This window comes from Ascidiella aspersa, chromosome 3 (genome assembly GCF_963924565.1).
Source record: "Ascidiella aspersa chromosome 3, kaAscAspe10.2, whole genome shotgun sequence".
Lineage (NCBI taxonomy): Eukaryota > Metazoa > Chordata > Ascidiacea > Phlebobranchia > Ascidiidae > Ascidiella > Ascidiella aspersa.
The window spans coordinates 29,671,049-29,690,934 of NC_139449.1; the positions used below are offsets into that span (position 1 = coordinate 29,671,049).

Sequence of the window (19,886 nt, forward strand, 5' to 3'; positions counted from 1 at the left end):
GTTGAGCATTATCGTTTATGAGAAGGGTTTTATTTTGAAAAAACTATAAATGTATGACGAAATATTCCGATACTATAGAAGTCGTATAATTTCTACTTACATCTATGATTTAACGTCCATCGTTATGGACAGCGTCTATGGTTTATTTTTTTGAAATAACTGTCTATACTCACATATTTTTGCGGCCAAATAAGCTTTTTAACTCAAAATGAAAGTGACGGCAGTCCAGTTGCCTAACTTGCTGTTTTGTTTTGTGTTCTTTTTCAGGTTATGGATTGAGCTGGTTGTGATAAGACCCGCATCCCATGCTATCATAGCACTCACGCTGGCCACTTACCTCGTGCAAGTTACCTGCAGCGAAGTTCCCCCAGTAGCCCTGCAACTTATATCACTTTTAGCTATCGGTGAGAGTGTTGTTAGTTAGCTGCCACACTATTTTTGTTTGTCGTTCAGGCGGTTTTGGAGCTCGATCAAACTTCTTATATCGTTTAGACCAGTGGTCGGCAAATATGTTTGTTATTTGTAGTTCTTCATTATTGCCAATAGATTAGGTTTTTGGTCGGCGTAACTACATGTTGCATTATTATTTTGCGTACTTTTTTAACTTGTTGCCGGGGCAAAACTTGATTTAAAATGGTAAAAAGTTTTATTACTGAATGTACACTGTTTTAAAGGCCGGTCCGCTATAAAATTTTATTTTTAGCTGGTCCTCGATGCAAAAAAGGTTGCCGACCACTGGTTTAGTCAGTTTCGGAGCGCGATGAAAGTGCGTGTTTTGTTACTATTTTTTAAATTTATTGTTACCAATTAGTTGTGAACCTGGGTTTTTCATCAGTGAGCTTGATCTTTCGGTAAAATTGCACATATATACAACATGTTTAAGAAACACATAAATATTCAATTTCATCGTTTTAAGTTATGCCTATTACTATTGGGTAAAATAATAGAAATACTTCCCAATTGCAGTCCAATTTATCAAAAGACGTTAATGGTTGCGTTGACAATACACAATGTCCCAATATTCGTGCACCAAATTTTGTTCAAATCCGGCCACGTTCGAGTTTGCGCTTGCTAAACTCCCGCTTTAATATTGCAGGAGCGGTGGCGTGGCTTAATTGCAAGAGTTCGTCTTGGGCTACGCGAGCCCAGAACCTCTTCACAGCAGGAAAAGTAGTGGCACTGCTCATCATTATATTCATCGGGATTGTTAAGATTGCTAATGGTAAAGGACATAAAACTCGATGCGTACCAAACAAATATCCCATATATGGCAAATTAGTGCGCAGTTTTAGTTAGACATTTGCCTTAATTCATGATTTTATACAAAACATTGCAAGCCTATAAAAACATTGCAAGCCTACACCGGAAGCCATCGTAGACTAACCGAATCTGTCGATTAACGATGCAAGCAAGGCAGGCTAGAAAAACAGCTATAGCCTGCAGTGAGGTTCGAACTCGTGACCTCCGGCCATACCGGGACCGGCGCTCTAGCAACTGAGCTACACAGGCTCAGATGGGAGCGAGTCGAGAAACAACCATGGTGCAAATGCTTGCTACACTCTGAATCAAAAATGGCTTTATCTGTTTAAAGCAGAAGTCAAATAAAAAACAAACTTTTGTGATTCTTGTTATAATCGTGAACAGCAGGTCATAATTTGTATTTGTTTATACATATTGATGTCTTAACAGGCCACTTGGAGAATCTTCAACCTGACAAGGTTTTTGACGGCAGCACCACTGACATGAGAAAAATCATTATGGCTGTTAATGCCGGGCTCTGGGCGTTTTCTGGATGGTAAAATATGCTCTTTGTACTAGTTCTATATGTTTCGGTAAAATGTATTTTGACTAAATTGCCTTTATTGTTTTTCTTCTAACAGGAACGAATTAAACTACATAACAGACGAGATAAAGAATCCAGCGAGGTAAAATTGCCTGGACTGTGTTGCAAGCTATTGCCAACATTTTTTAGTTTGAACGCAATAAAAGTTTATTACATAATAAAACAAAAAAAACAAACAGTAAAACCCAAATTAAAAATGAGACTGAACCCAAAATCGTTTCTTTTGTTTTCGTTAAACTTGCAAATACTTGGCGCGTGTGCTAAATTGCGAAACTATTTGTACACTACGCCAGTCAGGCCGACCAGTTATCTGGTGCTGAAGACTTTTATAGGATGCCGTTTACGTTTTGATGTGGCTTCAAAAGAAAACATAGGATGCTGTAAAATTAAGTTATGATTTTCGAATTTAAATTGACTGATTCAATCGTAAATTTTTACAACAGTGTTTCTCAACCCAGGGCTATTGGGTGTTGGGTCGCCGTTGATTTAATTGAGTTGCCTACTGTAGTAATTCGCGTAGTACAGATATATTAATTTTGGTTTTGAGAAAGATTTATGCAACATTTGGGTAATTGCGAAAGCAATACGAAAACATCACTAAGTGCTTGAAATTAGAACTTAATATGCTGTTTACTTATTGTTTTGTTTTACTTTTAGGTAACCAAAGCTTCTTGTTGTATTTATGCTTAGTGTTTGGGTCTATGCAAAAAAGGGTTAAGAAAAACATTTTTTTAACTTTATGTACGAGCTTTCAATAATATACATTTTACGTGTTCCGTTTAAATGTAAGTAGTTGTTTAACTTAAAATTTACTGCTTTGCAGAAACCTTCCTCTGGCCATTATAACATCAATTTTCATCATCACTGTGCTTTACGTTACTGTCAATCTTGCCTACTTCACCGTTTTGATACCTTCCCAAATGGCCGAAACTGGGGCCACGGCAGTGGTAAAGCAAAGTATTATTTAACTAGATTCTGTGAGCAGTGTTGCTTTGTGGCGACGTGGGAAAGCAGATTGTTATGAAATAAAGTTCATTTTGTAGGGCTGTATTTTAAAAGTATAAGTTTATCTGAAATTTCTTCAACTGTATCTTATTTTATCGTTGCAACTACAGCTCTGGTTACTTTTATGCCGTATAATTGCTAACTTTCTCTTATAAAATCTGCGAATAACATTTGTGAGCGGTCGCCATGGTAAAACTTTAAACAAACTGTGGTGCGACCTGTTACTTTTTTTGAAAGAATCGCATTTCTAGCTAGATTAACGGATTTTAAATGAACGACACCTTCGCCTGCGCACAACTTGCTGCAAAGTTATGTAAGTCGTGGAAACAATGAAAGTAGTAACCGTTGGCAAACAACACATGCCTTTATTTAAAAAATAGCAACTTTTAACTAACACACTTGGTGTTGCTTTCTACTTTTTTTTATTTTAACTTAACTTTGTAAATAACACTGTAAACCAAGACATTCGCCGTTTCAGTAGCGTTTGTTTTCAACAGGTTTTTGGCAAGTTGACGATGGGAGATTGGAGTCTCTGTATCCCTATATTTGTCGCTTTCTGTTGCTTTGGCGGGATCAACGGGTCGGTTTTCACGTCATCAAGGTACTACAGAGAAACCTATTGAACTTCGTTGCAGTTGTGCAGTGATGTTCGGTCCTTGTATGTGCGTTGGTCGTAATCAAACAAACTGGTGTATAGTAAAGCAAAATCCCACGATCGTAAACGTATCACAAGGTCAAACAAATACCTCACTTATTACAGGCTTTCAATAATTTACATGCACTCGAATTTTAGTTTGTATTTTCAAAGGAATGGCATACATAGCATGCTAAACACGTGTATGTCTTATTATAGACTGTTCTACATCGGCGCCTGCGAAGGGCACCTACCTTCTATAATGGGGATGGTCAACGTAAACAACCTCACACCGATTCCTTCAATCGTTGTGATCGTAAGTACAGTATGGCAGTCTACAACACATTTTGTTTATGTTCTGTAGTATGTTCGAATCCTTGTTGAAATGTTTTTGCTATTGGCCACAATAGCGACGCATCCATATAGTCTTCATGTATCTCATCGATTGTGTCCACTATATAAAATATCCAAATGAGCCCACTGCTCGGAAGTACATTTTCTTAATATTCTGTCCACCCAATAAAGCAGTTGTTAACCAAATTATTTTAAATGGGTAATTTGTTAAGTAGATTTTAAGCCATTATTTTAAAGGATAATCGATTCAATCGAGTTCTTCTTAGAGTAAGCGAGACTAAAAACCAGTAGAGACTGAGAAATAAGCCAACTATTTTCTTTCCATAACAAAAAATAGGAATTTCAGCCATGATTTGCAATCGAACGAGGTGATTTCTGCCTTAAAAGTTTTTTTTTTAATATATTTATCACAATATATAGTAGGTTAACAACTAATAGTAACTATAACCAGCAAATTTTGGTTAAATAACTTGGCAAAATTACGGATTTGGATCGACATGCCTTTGGTCCAAAGGATAGGGTCTCTGTATTCAAATAAAATGTCAAGCATCGGACATCCCTGATTGCAATTTTTGAATCATGCCTTGAATCGCTTTTATTGTCAGAGTTTCCTGTCCGCCGCGTATATGATCGCCGACAACGTGTTCCTGCTGATCAACTACGTGAACTTCGTGTATTACCTCGCCATGGGCCTTGCCATCACAGGTCTGATCATCTTGCGCTTTAGGTGTCCGGAACTGGAAAGACCTCTTAAGGTAAACGAAACATTCGCTTCTCCTTACTCGTCGGCGTAATTCGCATTAGATCGTTACAATATATGGTTCGCAATCTTTGTGCTTAAGCTAAACGTTGGTACATTTTTCCTTTTACGTTATTCAGTGTTGCTGTGTAAAGTGTCCTGTTATTTGGGTAAAAGTTGAAGTTAATGAAAAAGAACTTTGTTAAAAGCAATATCTAAGGTGACTTTTTTGGTACTTGTTCTTATAACGATCTAATATGTTACTTTGTTCTAATAAATAACAGAGCTTTGACTGCGTTTCAATTCCTAATTTTACATCTTTATCAACCTTATTACATTTTTTTCAAAGATGTAAAACAACTAAGTGCTGAATGCATTCAGCTATCGTAAAAGACCAACACAGTAGAACATTCAATTCCGTCAATTACACCTAAAATGGCCCATTATGGTCTTAAAGTTTCTGTAAAAAAAGTCTAATCAAATAGACAAAACATCCATTTTCTTGTCAGCTTCCGTTGGTCGTTCCCGTGCTGGCCGCCATTCTGTGCTACGGAACTGGCCTACTTTCCTTCAAGGAAGCGCCTGTCGAGAGCGGCCTCGGAACCTTAATGGTTCTCTCGTCGGCTCCCGTCTATTTGCTCTTCGTCTGGATGAAAAAGCCCCAGCCGATGAGGAATATTTACGGTGGGTGCACGCGGAAAAATTTGGCCCTCAATTTATTTTAAGGTTAGAGCTTTATAAGCCTGAGCTGCCTGATAATGATACCAGTACCAGTACCAGTACCAGTACCAGTACCAGTACCAGTACCAGTACCAGTACCAGTACCAGTACCAGTACCAGTACCAGTACCAGTACCAGTACCAGTACCAGTACCAGTACCAGTACCAGTACCAGTACCAGTACCAGTACCAGTACCAGTACCAGTACCAGTACCAGTACCAGTACCAGTACCAGTACCAGTACCAGTACCAGTACCAGTACCAGTACCAGTACCAGTACCAGTACCAGTACCAGTACCAGTACCAGTACCAGTACCAGTACCAGTACCAGTACCAGTACCAGTACCAGTACCAGTACCAGTACCAGTACCAGTACCAGTACCAGTACCAGTACCAGTACAGTTTTTGCATAAAAACGAATGACAGTCGAGTCAACCAGTACCAGTACCAGTACCAGTACCAGTACCAGTACAGTTTTTGCATAAAAACGAATGACAGTCGAGTCAACCAGTACCAGTACCAGTACCAGTACCAGTACCAGTACAAGTACAGTTTTTGCATAAAAACGAATGACAGTCGAGTCAATGCGAGTCAATGTGTGACTTGTGTGTGAGTTTTTGTAGCTTGGTTTGCAAACCTAGACCCTTCTCCATAGTAAACAGCCTTAGGCCTACAGTACCATTTTTGTCGGCCCTGTTCCATAGGAATATATTTAGGAAACACAACAGCTTATGGGAGACAGTTTCAAAGAACCCTGTTATCCAAAAAAATTTCCATAGTGCTTTAAATATCCCAAAAAAAATCCATAGTGCTTTAAATAATAGCCTACCTATTTTATCAAACACCAGTAATCCACGACTAGTCGACTACACATGTATAGTTGATTAATTACACGAAACATACAGGAATATTATCTGTTGAATATTATGTGCATCATCTAGTGTTTGCTCTTTGTCTTACCGCACAGTGTTGGCACTACCTTTCTATTATAGGCTATCTCAGAAAATCATTTTGAAAAATTAAAAAAAGTCGATGAAGTCTTTGCTGCTAAAAAATAAAACAGTTTACCATCCGAACGTTGGTTGGCCTGTAGTTCCACCGATTTTGTTTTGCAGAGAGGAGCACGGAGTTTTTCCAACTACTTACCCAGTCAATGGTGGAAGAGGTCGAACCGGGACTGTAGCAAATGCATTTCGGACTCCGCCCAAAACGAATTCATTGCAAGACTAACGATGCTGCAGCACGAATGTCAACTAAATAGCGTATTGTTCGACGGATTTTTCGTTTGATCAAAGTCAGGATTTTTTACCTAATTTTGAAAAAGTCGCTGTCGAAAAACACGCGTAACTTCTATCGCTGAAAAAAGTTTTCTATTTTTGTTATTATTCAATGTTGAATGATTATATTTTCAGACTTTTTGTCCTGGTGTTGTGTATACGATGTTTCCAGTCTCAAGCGTGAAGTTGCACAGTATTTTTGCTTCATATGTTTAACGCCATTTTTTTTCTTTTTGCACATCCCTTTAAAAATGACGTAAACTGCGCTACACAAAAGCCTAGCATAGTTAGTTAATGTAGTTAAAAATATTTATTTTGCTTTATATTTATTTGCTGCAGCACTCATATTTGTTTTGTGGAATAAAATATTCTTTAGTAGACAAGAAGGTGTTAATTAGCATTTAATTAAATCGTGCAAGTTTAGTCAGATTCGAAAACACTTGTATAATAATCTTTAACAGCGAAGTTTACTAGTTGGCTAAAACATAATATTAATTTATTACACTTAATTGTAACGAAATTACCACTTTTGTTACACGATATATTTATATACATATGCGTACAATACAGCCTGTAGTTAACTGTTTATACCAGTACCAGTATATATATATATATATATATATATATTAATAAATATCTATATCTGCGTAAAATACAGCCTGTAGTTAATTGTTTATAGTGTTAGCTGGTAAACATTAAAAATAGGAATGTCGGACACTTGACATTCAATTCCATACCGATATTTTTGACCAAAATGTCGCAACCCATTTAGATACCAAATTCTGTCATTATTATTATGTACTCAAGCAAGAAAAATAGATGAAATCTACACGTTTTAAAGCCTTGTTGCTAGGTTATTCTGAATAAATTTGCCCTTAAGTTAAAACGTTTAGTTATACTTTGGGCTGTTAACCAATTTTTTTTCAAAAAATTAACCTTTCATAGGAAAATCGCTGTTTTGGGTAAAAGATTATTGAAAAAATCCTACATAAATTAGGTATCGGAGAGATAGCGATCATACTACCATTTTGCCTCTGGTAATGGTTCCTATCTAATATTATCGGACTTTACTAGTCAAAATAATAAAGGTTTGAAACCTTGGCTATGGGGTAACAAGGGTAATAACTGCATTCAGGAGAATGTTGACCACATAATTTTGTAAGTGATATTGTTCGGTGAAATTACTGTTTTCAGGGTACAAAGTTTGCATGGTTTGTTTGCGCGAACGGGAGTGGCCGTAAGAGCAAACAGTTGGATGTGGAATATCCACTGGTATTCAACAAATGACTGATGGAGCCTTATTATATAAATGTATTTATGTTATAACGGCCTTTTTTGCATGTAGAAATGTGAAGTATTTTGTTTTTATAAATATTTGATACAAATTTAGGAAAATTTCTTATACCTACCTTTAATGTCTTGAAGAAGAACCAGCAAATGCACAAATTTAGCATTGAGCGAAGGGGTGACATTTTCTTTTTTACAAAAAAAAATGATTCCGAGAAACACTGCAAGTAATACAAAAAGCTAAATCCCGTGTCCCACAGCACAAGCCAATGGCGTGCCTGGAGAGTGGGGCAACAAAACCTCGCGACTACAGCTTACGGAATGTTAAAACCAAACACAAAGGAAAAAGAAAATTGCCTTTTAAGCAGACTGTGACTGCTTCCAGATACACAAAAGGTGGCCGCGCGGAACACCGATGGGAGGTGGCGACGTTTTCTTACTTGAAAGCACTTTGCTTTGTGTTTTGCCGAGATAAATCTATTCTTTGGATTGCCAACCGCGGTCTTGCATTCATCCTGTGTTTGTTTGGACGGTTACCTCGCTTTGTGGATGGACGATGAGCAGTTGCAGCTCCGCTTAGTTTATTGCGCAAGTTTTTTTACGAGTTGGATTTGCTGTGATGTTGGTACCCAGTCGGTAGCTTTGACTATATTCTCTTGACAGGGTGCTTTAGTTCCCTCATTTGTGTATAAAAGCCTGGTTACTAAAGCTTAAGGTTTACTTTATTATTTACCCTTATCGGGACAAGATTCATTTGATGGATTCAGTTTGTGGTTTTAACTGATTCTTTAAAAAAAAATTAAAAATAGGTAAAACTTGCCTAATTTTTTTAACGCGCAATAGTGTATAAATGTATGGGTTAAACATTTGAAGTCTATTCCTACCGAGCTCCATTTAGGCTAATAACTGCTGTCGCCCATGATTACTGTTCTCTGCCCATTTTGGTTCATACGATAATTTTATTAACATGGTTGTGCAACCAAATGGTTTTGTAGCGGAAGAAAATACGTTTTATGATAGGCATATTGAACGGTTCACAGAGAGGGTTTTTAGGTAATTTCTACCAGCAAGTAACTGAGACACAAGGGCAGCTTCGAGAAGCAATGGACCCGTTGTTACGGATATTGCGCGGAACACTATGTAGTCTACATTGTTTGCTAATCTGTGATATACTCTTCACTGTTTAGGCATTTATTAGCATTTTAAAACAGCTCAGACCGTCGTTAAGACATCAGGGCGGTTCCCTGGCCACTCTTGGTTGACCTCCTGAGAGGCACTTGAGTCCCCGAACAAAAGAGCCACAAAACCTTGTATATAGCGCATACAGCTTCGAAACCGGAATCATAAGAGATGACAATAACTTGGAATGACTGTCTAAAAAAATACTTTTTATAGCGCTGTCAGTTTAAACATTTTTTTCCATTATAAGATTAAAATTCCATTGCTCTATTAAAAAGAATAGAACAATGGAATTTTAAACTTGACATAAGGCCTATCCACGTCTTCAAATATATCTTGTCCCCTTTGCGGACTTAACTTTAGCGCATGCATATTACTGAGCGGCATTTTACCTATCAGATTTCTAGGAAACTTGTGTTCAAGACTACAAACCTAAACTACTGGGCCAATGGGAACGGAATTACGCAAGCGGAAAAATGGCTCGCTGGCCGAAAGTAGTAAGGAGGATTCCAGAAGCGACATTGTTGAACTTAAGAAGGAGGTAAGTTATAGGCAAGATGTGAAAAATATTTTTCTAGTATTCTAATTATATAGGGGACACACTTGTGGAGCGTTTAACTGAAAACAACAGTGGAAACAACATAAAGCACAAGATGCAGAAAGCGCTCTCGCGAATTAAACAGAAGAATCAGATGATTTGAACAGTCAGATGTTGGACTATTAAAGTGATGAGATTATACACTTTCGTGGAGTGCTTTGTCCTGATAATTAATTTACCAAGAATTAGAACATCTGACACGTGTGTCAATGATTAAGAAGAGGGCATATTTGCAAAACACCCTCATTGAAACTTTGATATATCACGTTAGATATTTTCTGCTGTTTAGGGCACACTTTTTAATGAGTTGTTCAACAGCCTAATGTTTTAAACTTCTTCGACATAAACAGACACTCTTTCAATATTGGTTGGAAGGAAAACCGACCCGACGCCAATTAATGTGTAACCAAACCGCGAATTACGTACACGACTCCGTATGCATGCTGCTGCGACTGTTGGAGTAAATATTTACACTTGGTCATTTGATAGCGAATCTGGAAAACTTTAGTGTTCACATGACTCAAATCTAGCAGGAAACCCGTTCCATTCCTAACGCAATGCCGGAGTAAATGTTGTACTGTCTTACATTTTGGCATTTTTGTTTGTTTGAAACAAAATTTTGGTTTTACAACCAAAACAAATGCATAGTTTGTCAATTGAAACATAAAAATATTTTTTGTTCACTTCACTAAACAGAAAACAACTTAAGATGGGGTGGTTCTTCAATTTGCTTCGATTCCTCTTTAGAGTAACCATTTATATAAAAACACCACGTTCGCCTTTTCGCTGTTTCATTGTTTTTAAAGTTTCTCTTAAAGCAAATGGAGAAAAGACCACTCAGAACTTAACTTTTGCATATGCTTTAACAGGTTGGGATCCTCGGAGGTCTCTCACTGGTGGTGGGAACAATGATAGGATCTGGCATTTTCCTTTCTCCAGCAGGTATCCTCATCAACTCAGGATCGGTCGGCGCCAGTCTGTGCATTTGGGCCGGGTGCGGACTTCTTGCAACCCTCAGTGAGTTAGTTGGGTTGAATATTATTATAAAAACGTATATCCGTGGCAGCAGATCACAGGACAAATAACTAATCAACTCGTTAGTTCAGAGCAGTTTATAATTTTGAGACGTCATATGCAGCGGTTATCGTGTTGTGACGTCGCACTTTGTGTTAAGCGTTTCGTCACAACTCGGTTTTAGCCACTGTCCTATGAAATCTAACCCCGTCCTTATCCATATGATATTGAACCTACTTATTCGTAGCAATCTTTGGTCTACAGCCCAAACTTTTCCCTGTGAATAGTCTTTCTTTAAGAAAAAGGGTTACATTACTAAAACCTTTATACTCCTGATAAGTCGTTCGTTACACATATGAATCGAACACAGAGCACAAACCACAGAGAACAGCGCCAGGGTTTGGTTTCTCGTTAAGTAACCAGATTTATTGAATTTATTTTCTATGGTCAACAAATTCTATATGTTTTAGTTTCTATGTTTGTCTCCAGGGAAAATCGATAATTCATTGTAAAGCTACGAGCAGTCGAGCACATAATCCAATTGCCGCCAAAAATAAACTCGCGACGGAAATCGGTTAAAATAAAAAAAATACCACCGGCTGATACTAAACATGTTATTGCTTGTGTGCTCTGGAATCGACCATTCAAATGATCGTCTACATTTAAACAGGACTGTATACTATATCGTTTGTGCGTTTTGCCAGAGACATTATGGGTAACCATATCCCTGTCCACCAAAATATAATCTAGTTTTTATAACGTATCAACACACTTCTTTCTCAACGTATATTCTCGCACAGAGGGTTTAACTTTAAAGCTTAAGAAAGGAGCCACGTCTTCTAACTAAAGGTTGAAAATCAATTATTTAGTCTTTAAGTTTTTTTTGGTTCTTTAAACTTTCATACTTATCCTATATAAGAAGTCCAATTATGCCGTTTTTCTTAAAATCCATTTTTTTAGTTTTAAAAGATCTAGTACGAAACTCACCTATTAGTCAATCACATTGGTTTATTTTAAGATCCCATAACACCCCCCCCCCCCCTTTTTTTTTCAAGGTGCGCTGAGCTACATCGAGCTGGGTCTGATGATTCGCAAGTCGGGCGGCGATTACCAGTATATACACGCGGCCTTTGGCGACATGGTGGCCTTCCTGCAGGCCTGGACCACCGTCATAATCACCAAGCCGTCCAGCTTCGCCATCATCGCAGTGGGATTCGCCGAGTACGTGACGTCACCCTTCTATCCCGGCTGCACGCCGCCCGCCACCATTCAAAAGTGCGCCGCTGCTTTTTGCATTCGTAAGTGACCGTTTGTTTAGATACAGATGTTAACTGGAAATACCCGATGCTTAATTAATTTGGAAAATTAACATTTCCATGTGAAAAGTCTTGTTATTTAAAAGAGATAGCCTATTACCAGAAAGTTTATCAAGTTTCCTGGCATCTCAGAATTTTTTGAAAACGTGAGACACTTGTACGTTGCAATTCGTTCAATTTTCAAGAGAAATAACTTAGTTAGTATCGTGGTGGGCGGTAGTTCTTTTTTGCCAAAAAAATATGGTATTCAAATATTTATTAAGATTAAAATACGAAAGTTCGAAAACGAAAAGCCAGTAAAGTTTTGTATTGATCGTCCTATCCAGTGGTTCTAAACTTGTCTCATTTCGGTCTGGGTTAAAACCACCCAAAAAACTTAAAAAAATGAAAAGAAAAAACTAGACGACTGCTGGGCGTTTTAAAAAAATTAAAACTGTGGTAAGGCTTAACATTGTGTGATGATTTGGGCTGCTAACTGGCCACAAAAACATAGCGTTTTCCAGACGAGTTAATTTTTGCACAATTTTTCCGACAAGACTGTGAGTCCGTGAGAATTATAACAGGATTGTTGTTGCAAGAGGGTTGAGCAGCTTTAACCGTGTTTTCTGCTAGGACGTTGTCGCCAGTCTTTGCAGTAATAACTCTTAGGACGTCGTAATCGCCGTGACACGCTGCTCAAAAGCAATGTTTGGTCCGTTTGGCGACGTTTGCTAGGGTCATTAAGCGTGATTTATGCCTGCATAGTCAGTTTTAGCTCTTAGGCCAATCAGTCAACAATTGACGTAGCATAATGTTTGATCGAACTTCAATTGTTCAAACATGGCTTCCTTTATCTTAACTGTACACTTGAGATTTTCAACGCCTGAATATCTGCTTCTGCGTTTGCGTATATAGCAATTAATTGAAACAGCACTAATATAACCTTGAAAAATGCAAACGGCTAATTTACCATTGTCCATATACCTAAAAGCAAACTTTTAAAGTTTACTAGTGGTATAATTGTGAGCAGATTTGTTATTTTGACAAATAATCCACAGAGAACCGTTCGAAAATCACTGTCTCCACAATAGACCTATAAAAAGCTTTTGTTTTATGGAAGTAATTATCCACAATGACCAGTTTATATGTATTTTAATTAGTTTCATTCATGGTATTTTGATAATATGACTCGTGTAATAAAAATACGAGTGTGTAATAAAAGTACGATGGTAATTGAGTTTGTCTGTTGCTGTAGGGTACAGCCCGTACATCAATCCAGATTTTTCTTTATTTTTTAATGCCTTACAAATTTAGGTGTTCCGCAAGAGTATTCTAGTGTATAAGGGGTCCCGTGGCTTAATAAGGTTGAAAAACACCGTTTAGAAAATACCAGGAACAAACCCAGGCTGTTTTCGTCGTACAGTTCTCATCACAGCCATCAACTGCTTCAGCGTAAAACTGAGCAACGCCGTGCAGATTTTCTTCACTATCGCAAAGCTGGCCATCATAGCTGCCATCGTTGTCGGTGGATTCGTTATGATTGGCCAGGGAAAGACTGAAAACTTCGAAGACGCGTTTGCCGGGACGGTGTCGTCTTTTTCGGCCATTGCCCTTGGATTCTACAGCGGGCTCTGGTCGTACGACGGATGGTAAGATTCGTTTTTTTTCCTGGGAGTAAAAGTAAAACAAATCCAGAAGAGGACGGCAGTCAGCTATAAGCTGTTACTACTTGGTCGCGCTAAAAGTTTAAGCGTTCCTATGTCTTGCGCTCTTTTTTATATAATCCCGATGATGGAATTTGCAGAACAGGTTTAGTTAATAGTTTTTATAGGCGACAGTTTCAGCCAACTAGGCCTATATAACATCTCTTTTACTATGGCGTGTGTAATTTCATTTTACAGTATAGTCGTCAGACGTTTGTGCTAATCTTATCTTGGTTATTAATAAACCACCTTATGTTACGATTAGCTTGTGGAAATTCCATTTTAGCGTTTTAGAGATTTCTAACTTACTTGTGTTGATACGAAAGCCACATTTGTCACAAACAATTTCGTATCAACATGAGGAAATTGGTATAATCAATATAAAAAACAATTTGTTAAAGCAAAATGGTTCACTCCAACAACTTATATTTTACTACGATATCTCATTTCTTACATTTTGTCAAATGCGTTTGTACAATTCGCTGCGGTCGAACAAAAATTGTTATATGTGTAGGTAATCACACTCGATGAGTGGTATTTGTGTTGTACCTTTGCCAGCCCTCCCGCAATCGCTTGTGGTTTTATCATTAACCAAATACGAGCTGGCGAAGCGTTTACATTTCTGCGCGCGCCACTTTACGACAGGTCTAATCTTTGGCTGGTTTCTGGTTTCCAATGATTTAGCACCGAAAGCTTTCTACGTTACATCTTTGTTAAACCGCGGAGTCAAGTGTAGTGATTTATCATGCCCTGATTTCTATCTGTAAACGTAAATAAGGATTTTATTTATTTATTTGTACTCTTACAGGAACTAGTGATGCCGCTTGGCGAAATATATTTTCCTTTTAAACAAAACGTCTGATCCTGATTTTACTCACGTTTTTTGCTATGAGTTTTACTCGTAAATAAGGAGAATACGCTAAAACCGCAAATCCATGATAAAGAAATCAAAATTCAATATTACTTTTTATGTTTGAATTACACCCCTCAGACTATATAAATAAACAAATATAAAAAAAAAATAGAAAATTTGTTCACTTCAAAGTCATCCAGCAATTGTAAATAAGCGGATGCACCAATTTTAATGACATGTTGTTATTTTGCAGCTTCCCAAAAACATTAGGCTTACGTTTTATGACTTTACCGTGGTCAGGTTAGTGTAATAAAACAATAACATTTATTGATCATCAGGGCTCATTACAGTCTATCTACATATGCATTTCCTTGGTCAGTTGCTTGTGCCGGGCTTTTGATCATCCTAATATTAAGTTGTTTTCGCTAACAGGATATAGCAGGCAAGGGTGACGTGGTCGTTTGTAAGCCTCCTCCTCTCTGAACGTCTGTAGCTCAATTGCCAGAGCGACTGTACAGATCTTGCCGAGGTCGTGAGTTCTAACCTCACCGCAGTCTACTTGTGTTCTGACCTTGCTTGCACTGCAATCGTGCAATGTTTGCAATGGCCTTCCGACGGTACCCGCTAAATCACTTTATGCCAACCTTTTCATTGTGTATTTCGTCATACAGGCCGAACAACCGATTTCTCTGCAATCCTAAATAAACGATATAATGTAGAGAAAACTGTACAAAACAAGTGTTTGGCAACCTAACAATAAAACGATTCAATGTAAGAACAACCTATGTGATGTTTTTAAACGAAAAAGGTATACTCGTGGCGTGCGGAGCCATAGTTAGCATTTGTGTGAGTATAAAAAGCATTTCTTATTTCATTTTGTATAGGAATCAGTTGAACTTCGTCACTGAAGAACTGGAAAACCCAGTCAAGTAAGTGTTGCACCTAACCTTTTTATTGGTAACATTCTGCTTTTTCACTATCACCCTTTACTAGATTCTTTAATCTGCACATTGTACAAATTTGTGGCCTAAAAAACGCAAAAAACTCTGTATATTTCTATTTTTAGGCAGATACACTAATTATTGCTTCATTTTTTAAGATATAAAATAGCCAACAATTGGCCCGAGCATAAAATAACACTTATCATACATTCGTCCAAAACTTACCCAACATTTCGCGAAAAATATTAATTAATGATTGACGTTTCTCTTTTTGCAGAAACTTCCCCATCATTATTTGTCTGGGCATTCCCCTTGTAACAGTTCTCTACATCCTGGTGAACATCGCTTACTTCACTGTGATGACTCCAAACGAGATCAAGTCCTCCACGGCTGTCGCATTGGTCAGAACCTATATGACAACAAATATAGGATTATTGTAGACAGGGGCATATCAAGGACGTTTGTTGGTGGGAGGTCATGAAACAATTCCGGGGATGGAGTCACAGAATTACCCCAAGCGTGACATGGCAAGTTACGTCACTGAGTTAGTAAAAACGTGACGTATTCCTTATATTAAAAATGCGGAAAACACACTCTTACAGCGTGAACATTGCATTTAAAAGGGTGCGTAGAGACGCGCGGCGCCTTTAAGCAAGAAAATAATTTGGATTTACGTAGCTGTATCAGGCAAAAAATACCGTTTGGTGGAACAATGGCCACGATACACCTGGGTCCGCCCCTGGCTGAGTGATATTCATCCTTTGTCCAGTATAAGGCATCTAAAAACAACTATTTGTTAACGTTTTACTAACAAAAAATCTAACTAAATTAAACTTCTGTATGACAAGATGTAGTCTCTATTCGCCCAATACCGTATTCGTTTATCTTACAACAAAACTTAGCCCTTAAACCGTTTTTAAACGTATAGGTTATGTGAATTTCCTTGGAACCCTAATTAAGACGCATTTTGTTATCGTATCGACAGATACTAGCAGCAAGTATAGCATCTTAAGTTGCATAACAGACATCAAACAGGTCCACCTGTTCTTGGGAATATAACAATTTCTATAAAACATGTGTGATCGTGTTTAAAAATCATATCGTGTGTGTAAAATTGCAGACGTTCGGTGACCGGGTGTTTGGTCCAGCTAGCTTCGTCGTCCCCATAGCGGTCGCCTGTTCCACGTTCGGAGCAGCCAACGGTAGCGCCTTTACTGCTGGCAGGTAAACAAAGTGAAAATCTGCACGTTCTGTTTGCATGGTCGCCACAATAAGGGACTGTATTAAAGGCCCACTTTCGCATTTTTTTTGAAAAGTTTTTAACTCTTGGTAATAATTTAAAATTTCTTGACGAAAGATGTGACTGATTGGTCAATATTTTCCTATTAAAAACAAATTAATATTTGCTTTTGCGTTTCGTTTGCTGGGCTGCCACCATTTTAGCCCTCGTTTTTCTATTACAATTCTTAACAGTCTTTAACCAGGGTAAACCTTACGCTCATTTTTGACGCAATAATTAATGTTTTTCGTAGGACGCAAAACAAGTACCTGTATGGCAGTATACAAATGCGGATATATGCACCGTTTGGTATTATAGGAAAACATTTTTTGTATCATGTAGAAAGTGAAAAAATGCGAAGAGTTGAGTCACTTGATTAGAATATTTTTTTCATAACCAGTTGTTTCAACAGACTGACGTTCGCCGCAGGAAGAAACGGGCACACACTGCAGATATTTTCCTACATCAGCATCACTTGTCTCACCCCGTCGCCGGCGCTTATCTTTAACGTAAGTTGCCGGTCAATTTGTGCCGCCCAGCGTATATTGGGGGCGCTATGAGTAATAATATACGATAGGTTGACGTTGGATCTGTTGGACAGATGTTCAATTTGGCGTTCTATTGACCCAAATTGTGTTTGGTGTATCTTTCCCCCCGTATGAACCCCCAAATTCTGAAATTTCATTTTTAGAGAAATACCATCTTATTGGACTTAAACAAACAAAAGGCGTGACCTGCTAACAAGTGTGAACTTATTTAAATTAAAAGTAATAAACCAAAAAAAATGTTATATAATATAGTCGTACGATTCTACGTGGGTGGGCTTTTAAAAAATTTAAATGGTTGCATTTTTTTTATTCTTTTTGGCATAGTTCTCAGACATGTCCTGGCCCCAATCCCACTCTTTGTTTTTGGTGGAATTTGGAATGGGGGTTATCATGCAAACTATGCTTCGGCTAAGCCGGTGTATTAAAATACGATTATGTGAAGGGGGAATACGAATTAAAACAGGACTTTCATGTTGGTTGCATTTTTTACCAACTCAGTAATACGTATTATTGATAGTGACAATAACGTTATCATGCGCTGTGCGAACGAGACATTTTACTTTTGTTGTCCTTGCAGCATTTTGAGTAAAGTTGCCCGTTTTAAACGTTCCAGTCGATCATTGCGCTGCTGATGATCGTCCCGGACGCAGCCAACTTTTCCACGCTTATCGACTACTTCACATTTGCCTCGTGGATCTTCTACGGCCTCGCCTTTCTCTCTGTGATCGTCCTAAGGTTCCGCCGACCCGAGTGGGAGCGACCCTTCAAGGTAAGCTGACCAATATAATGTGTTATTTAGGCCACTGCTTTCAAATGACTTCACTTGACGTAACTTTACCTCTACACCAGATCTGTAATGTCCTATATCAATGTTTTCAGATGACCTAAGTCTGACTTAAGTCTTTTGGACAAAGACTTGACTTTAGTCCTTTGGACAGATAACTTGACTTGACTTAGGTTTTTGTACAAATGACTTGACTTAACTTTACTTCTACACCAGGTCTGTAATGACCTATAAATTACTGTTTTCAGATGACTTGACTTGATTTAAACCTTACTTAAGTATTTTGGACAATGACTTGACTTCACTTAAGCCTTACTTATTTTACGCTGTTTAATATACGTATTCGCGAAACACCCTTTGAACCCTTTTAAATTTACTAAGATTTTAAATTTACTAACATACTTTTAAATTTACTAAGATATATATGGCAAAAATGGTATAAATTTAGCTTAAAATCAAATACGAACATGATAATCCAATTTTTTGCATACTTTTAAATATAAAACATTGGCCTATTTTTAAGTACAAAAAACTATTGCGTGACATTGAATATAAAGCGCTTTCACTTTGCCTTGTTCTATTTTCAATGAAGATTTCCATTTGGGCTTGAGTTAAGACGTTGCTGATCCTTTTGTACAAATTGGATTGAAATACAAACATCTATTCTTGCTTCCAATTAAAGCTGGCTTATCGCAGAGCTTGTATAGCATTGTTAGAATCACGTTCGTCTTACCACGTCCTTCGATGTAGCTTTACCCCCCTATATAAAATTGGCATAATAGTTAGATTTACCATTACCCTTGAAAAATTTCCCGCATCAGGTTTTCATCGTGATCCCGGCAATATGCTTCCTGGCCTCTATATACCTGGTCATTGCACCCATCATCGAAGCCCCATCGCTCGCCTACCTTTACGCTGCTATCTTCATCGTTGCAGGACTTATCTTCTATTTCCCCTTCGTCTACTTCAAGCTAAACGCACCGTTTATGGGTAATATATTTTGTCAGTTCGGAATTTTGGGGCAGGCTCGGAGGTTGTTCCGTTTGCAGGCATTTTTGTTTACCTATATGTATGAACAGATTTGCTCTTTATTTTAGTTTGGAATTTAGAATATTTTTTTAAAGAATATATTTTTTTTAAACAACTTTTGTAAGTTAGCTGTTTCGATTCAACCCCAAAATTCTGTAAATGATATTCAGACTGCCATTGGACGTAATCAAAGTTAGTCGTTTTATACAATACTTGTGAAAATATGTTTGAGTTAAATTTATTTCGTCAATAGTTACACCGTCAATATCTCTTCAAATAAACCTTAAAAAATATTTGTATTTTTAGTCACTAATAAAATCAACAATATCGCGAACGAAGTCATTATTCCGAGGCACTATTTCCGAAAAGTTATAGTTACAGGATTCAAGCGATTCATGTAACATTTAAAGGCTTTCCTCTAACTCTAATCCAGTGTTTCTTAAAGTGGTGAATGGTTCACCCCAGGGTGAATAAAATTTTTGCAGGGGTGAACCAACCAAAAGAGGTGAATAAGGGTGAACGAAAGTTCAGGAGCATCCATAGTAAACAATTTTCTGAAGTAAATTGACTACTGAACTGTTGCGCAGTTCTGTAGTCGAGCTCTAATTATTATTTAATTCTTTTGCAATGATTCTAATGGGTTTTTTTGGTTGTACACCACTCCTACAGCGCTGTACAAACTCTGTTTTTGCCAACAACATTAAAACTGTCAAAAGAAACTTTGCGAATCTTCTGTTATCTAATTTTGTTTACTTTTTTGAGCACAAAGTCTCTTTGAGTGCCATTGCATGTTTTCATATCATCG

The 19,886-nt window shown here is 37.6% G+C and overlaps 1 protein-coding gene across 1 annotated transcript in view; it reads left to right on the forward strand.

The window, feature by feature from the left end:
- LOC146161475 (uncharacterized) overlaps positions 1 to 19,886 on the forward strand; it is a 28,196-nt gene that overhangs the window by 7,340 nt on the left and 970 nt on the right. The window contains exons 3-22 of the mRNA XM_083385167.1: positions 268 to 404; positions 1,097 to 1,222; positions 1,690 to 1,795; positions 1,881 to 1,925; positions 2,667 to 2,790; positions 3,346 to 3,449; positions 3,702 to 3,798; positions 4,442 to 4,591; positions 5,085 to 5,282; positions 5,344 to 5,840; positions 9,476 to 9,578; positions 10,505 to 10,652; positions 11,705 to 11,947; positions 13,368 to 13,593; positions 15,385 to 15,429; positions 15,719 to 15,842; positions 16,562 to 16,665; positions 17,133 to 17,229; positions 17,882 to 18,037; positions 18,874 to 19,042. Of these exons, the coding sequence (XP_083241293.1) occupies positions 268 to 404; positions 1,097 to 1,222; positions 1,690 to 1,795; positions 1,881 to 1,925; positions 2,667 to 2,790; positions 3,346 to 3,449; positions 3,702 to 3,798; positions 4,442 to 4,591; positions 5,085 to 5,282; positions 5,344 to 5,840; positions 9,476 to 9,578; positions 10,505 to 10,652; positions 11,705 to 11,947; positions 13,368 to 13,593; positions 15,385 to 15,429; positions 15,719 to 15,842; positions 16,562 to 16,665; positions 17,133 to 17,229; positions 17,882 to 18,037; positions 18,874 to 19,042 (2,999 nt within the window). The remainder of the gene's footprint in view (positions 1 to 267; positions 405 to 1,096; positions 1,223 to 1,689; positions 1,796 to 1,880; positions 1,926 to 2,666; positions 2,791 to 3,345; positions 3,450 to 3,701; positions 3,799 to 4,441; positions 4,592 to 5,084; positions 5,283 to 5,343; positions 5,841 to 9,475; positions 9,579 to 10,504; positions 10,653 to 11,704; positions 11,948 to 13,367; positions 13,594 to 15,384; positions 15,430 to 15,718; positions 15,843 to 16,561; positions 16,666 to 17,132; positions 17,230 to 17,881; positions 18,038 to 18,873; positions 19,043 to 19,886) is intronic.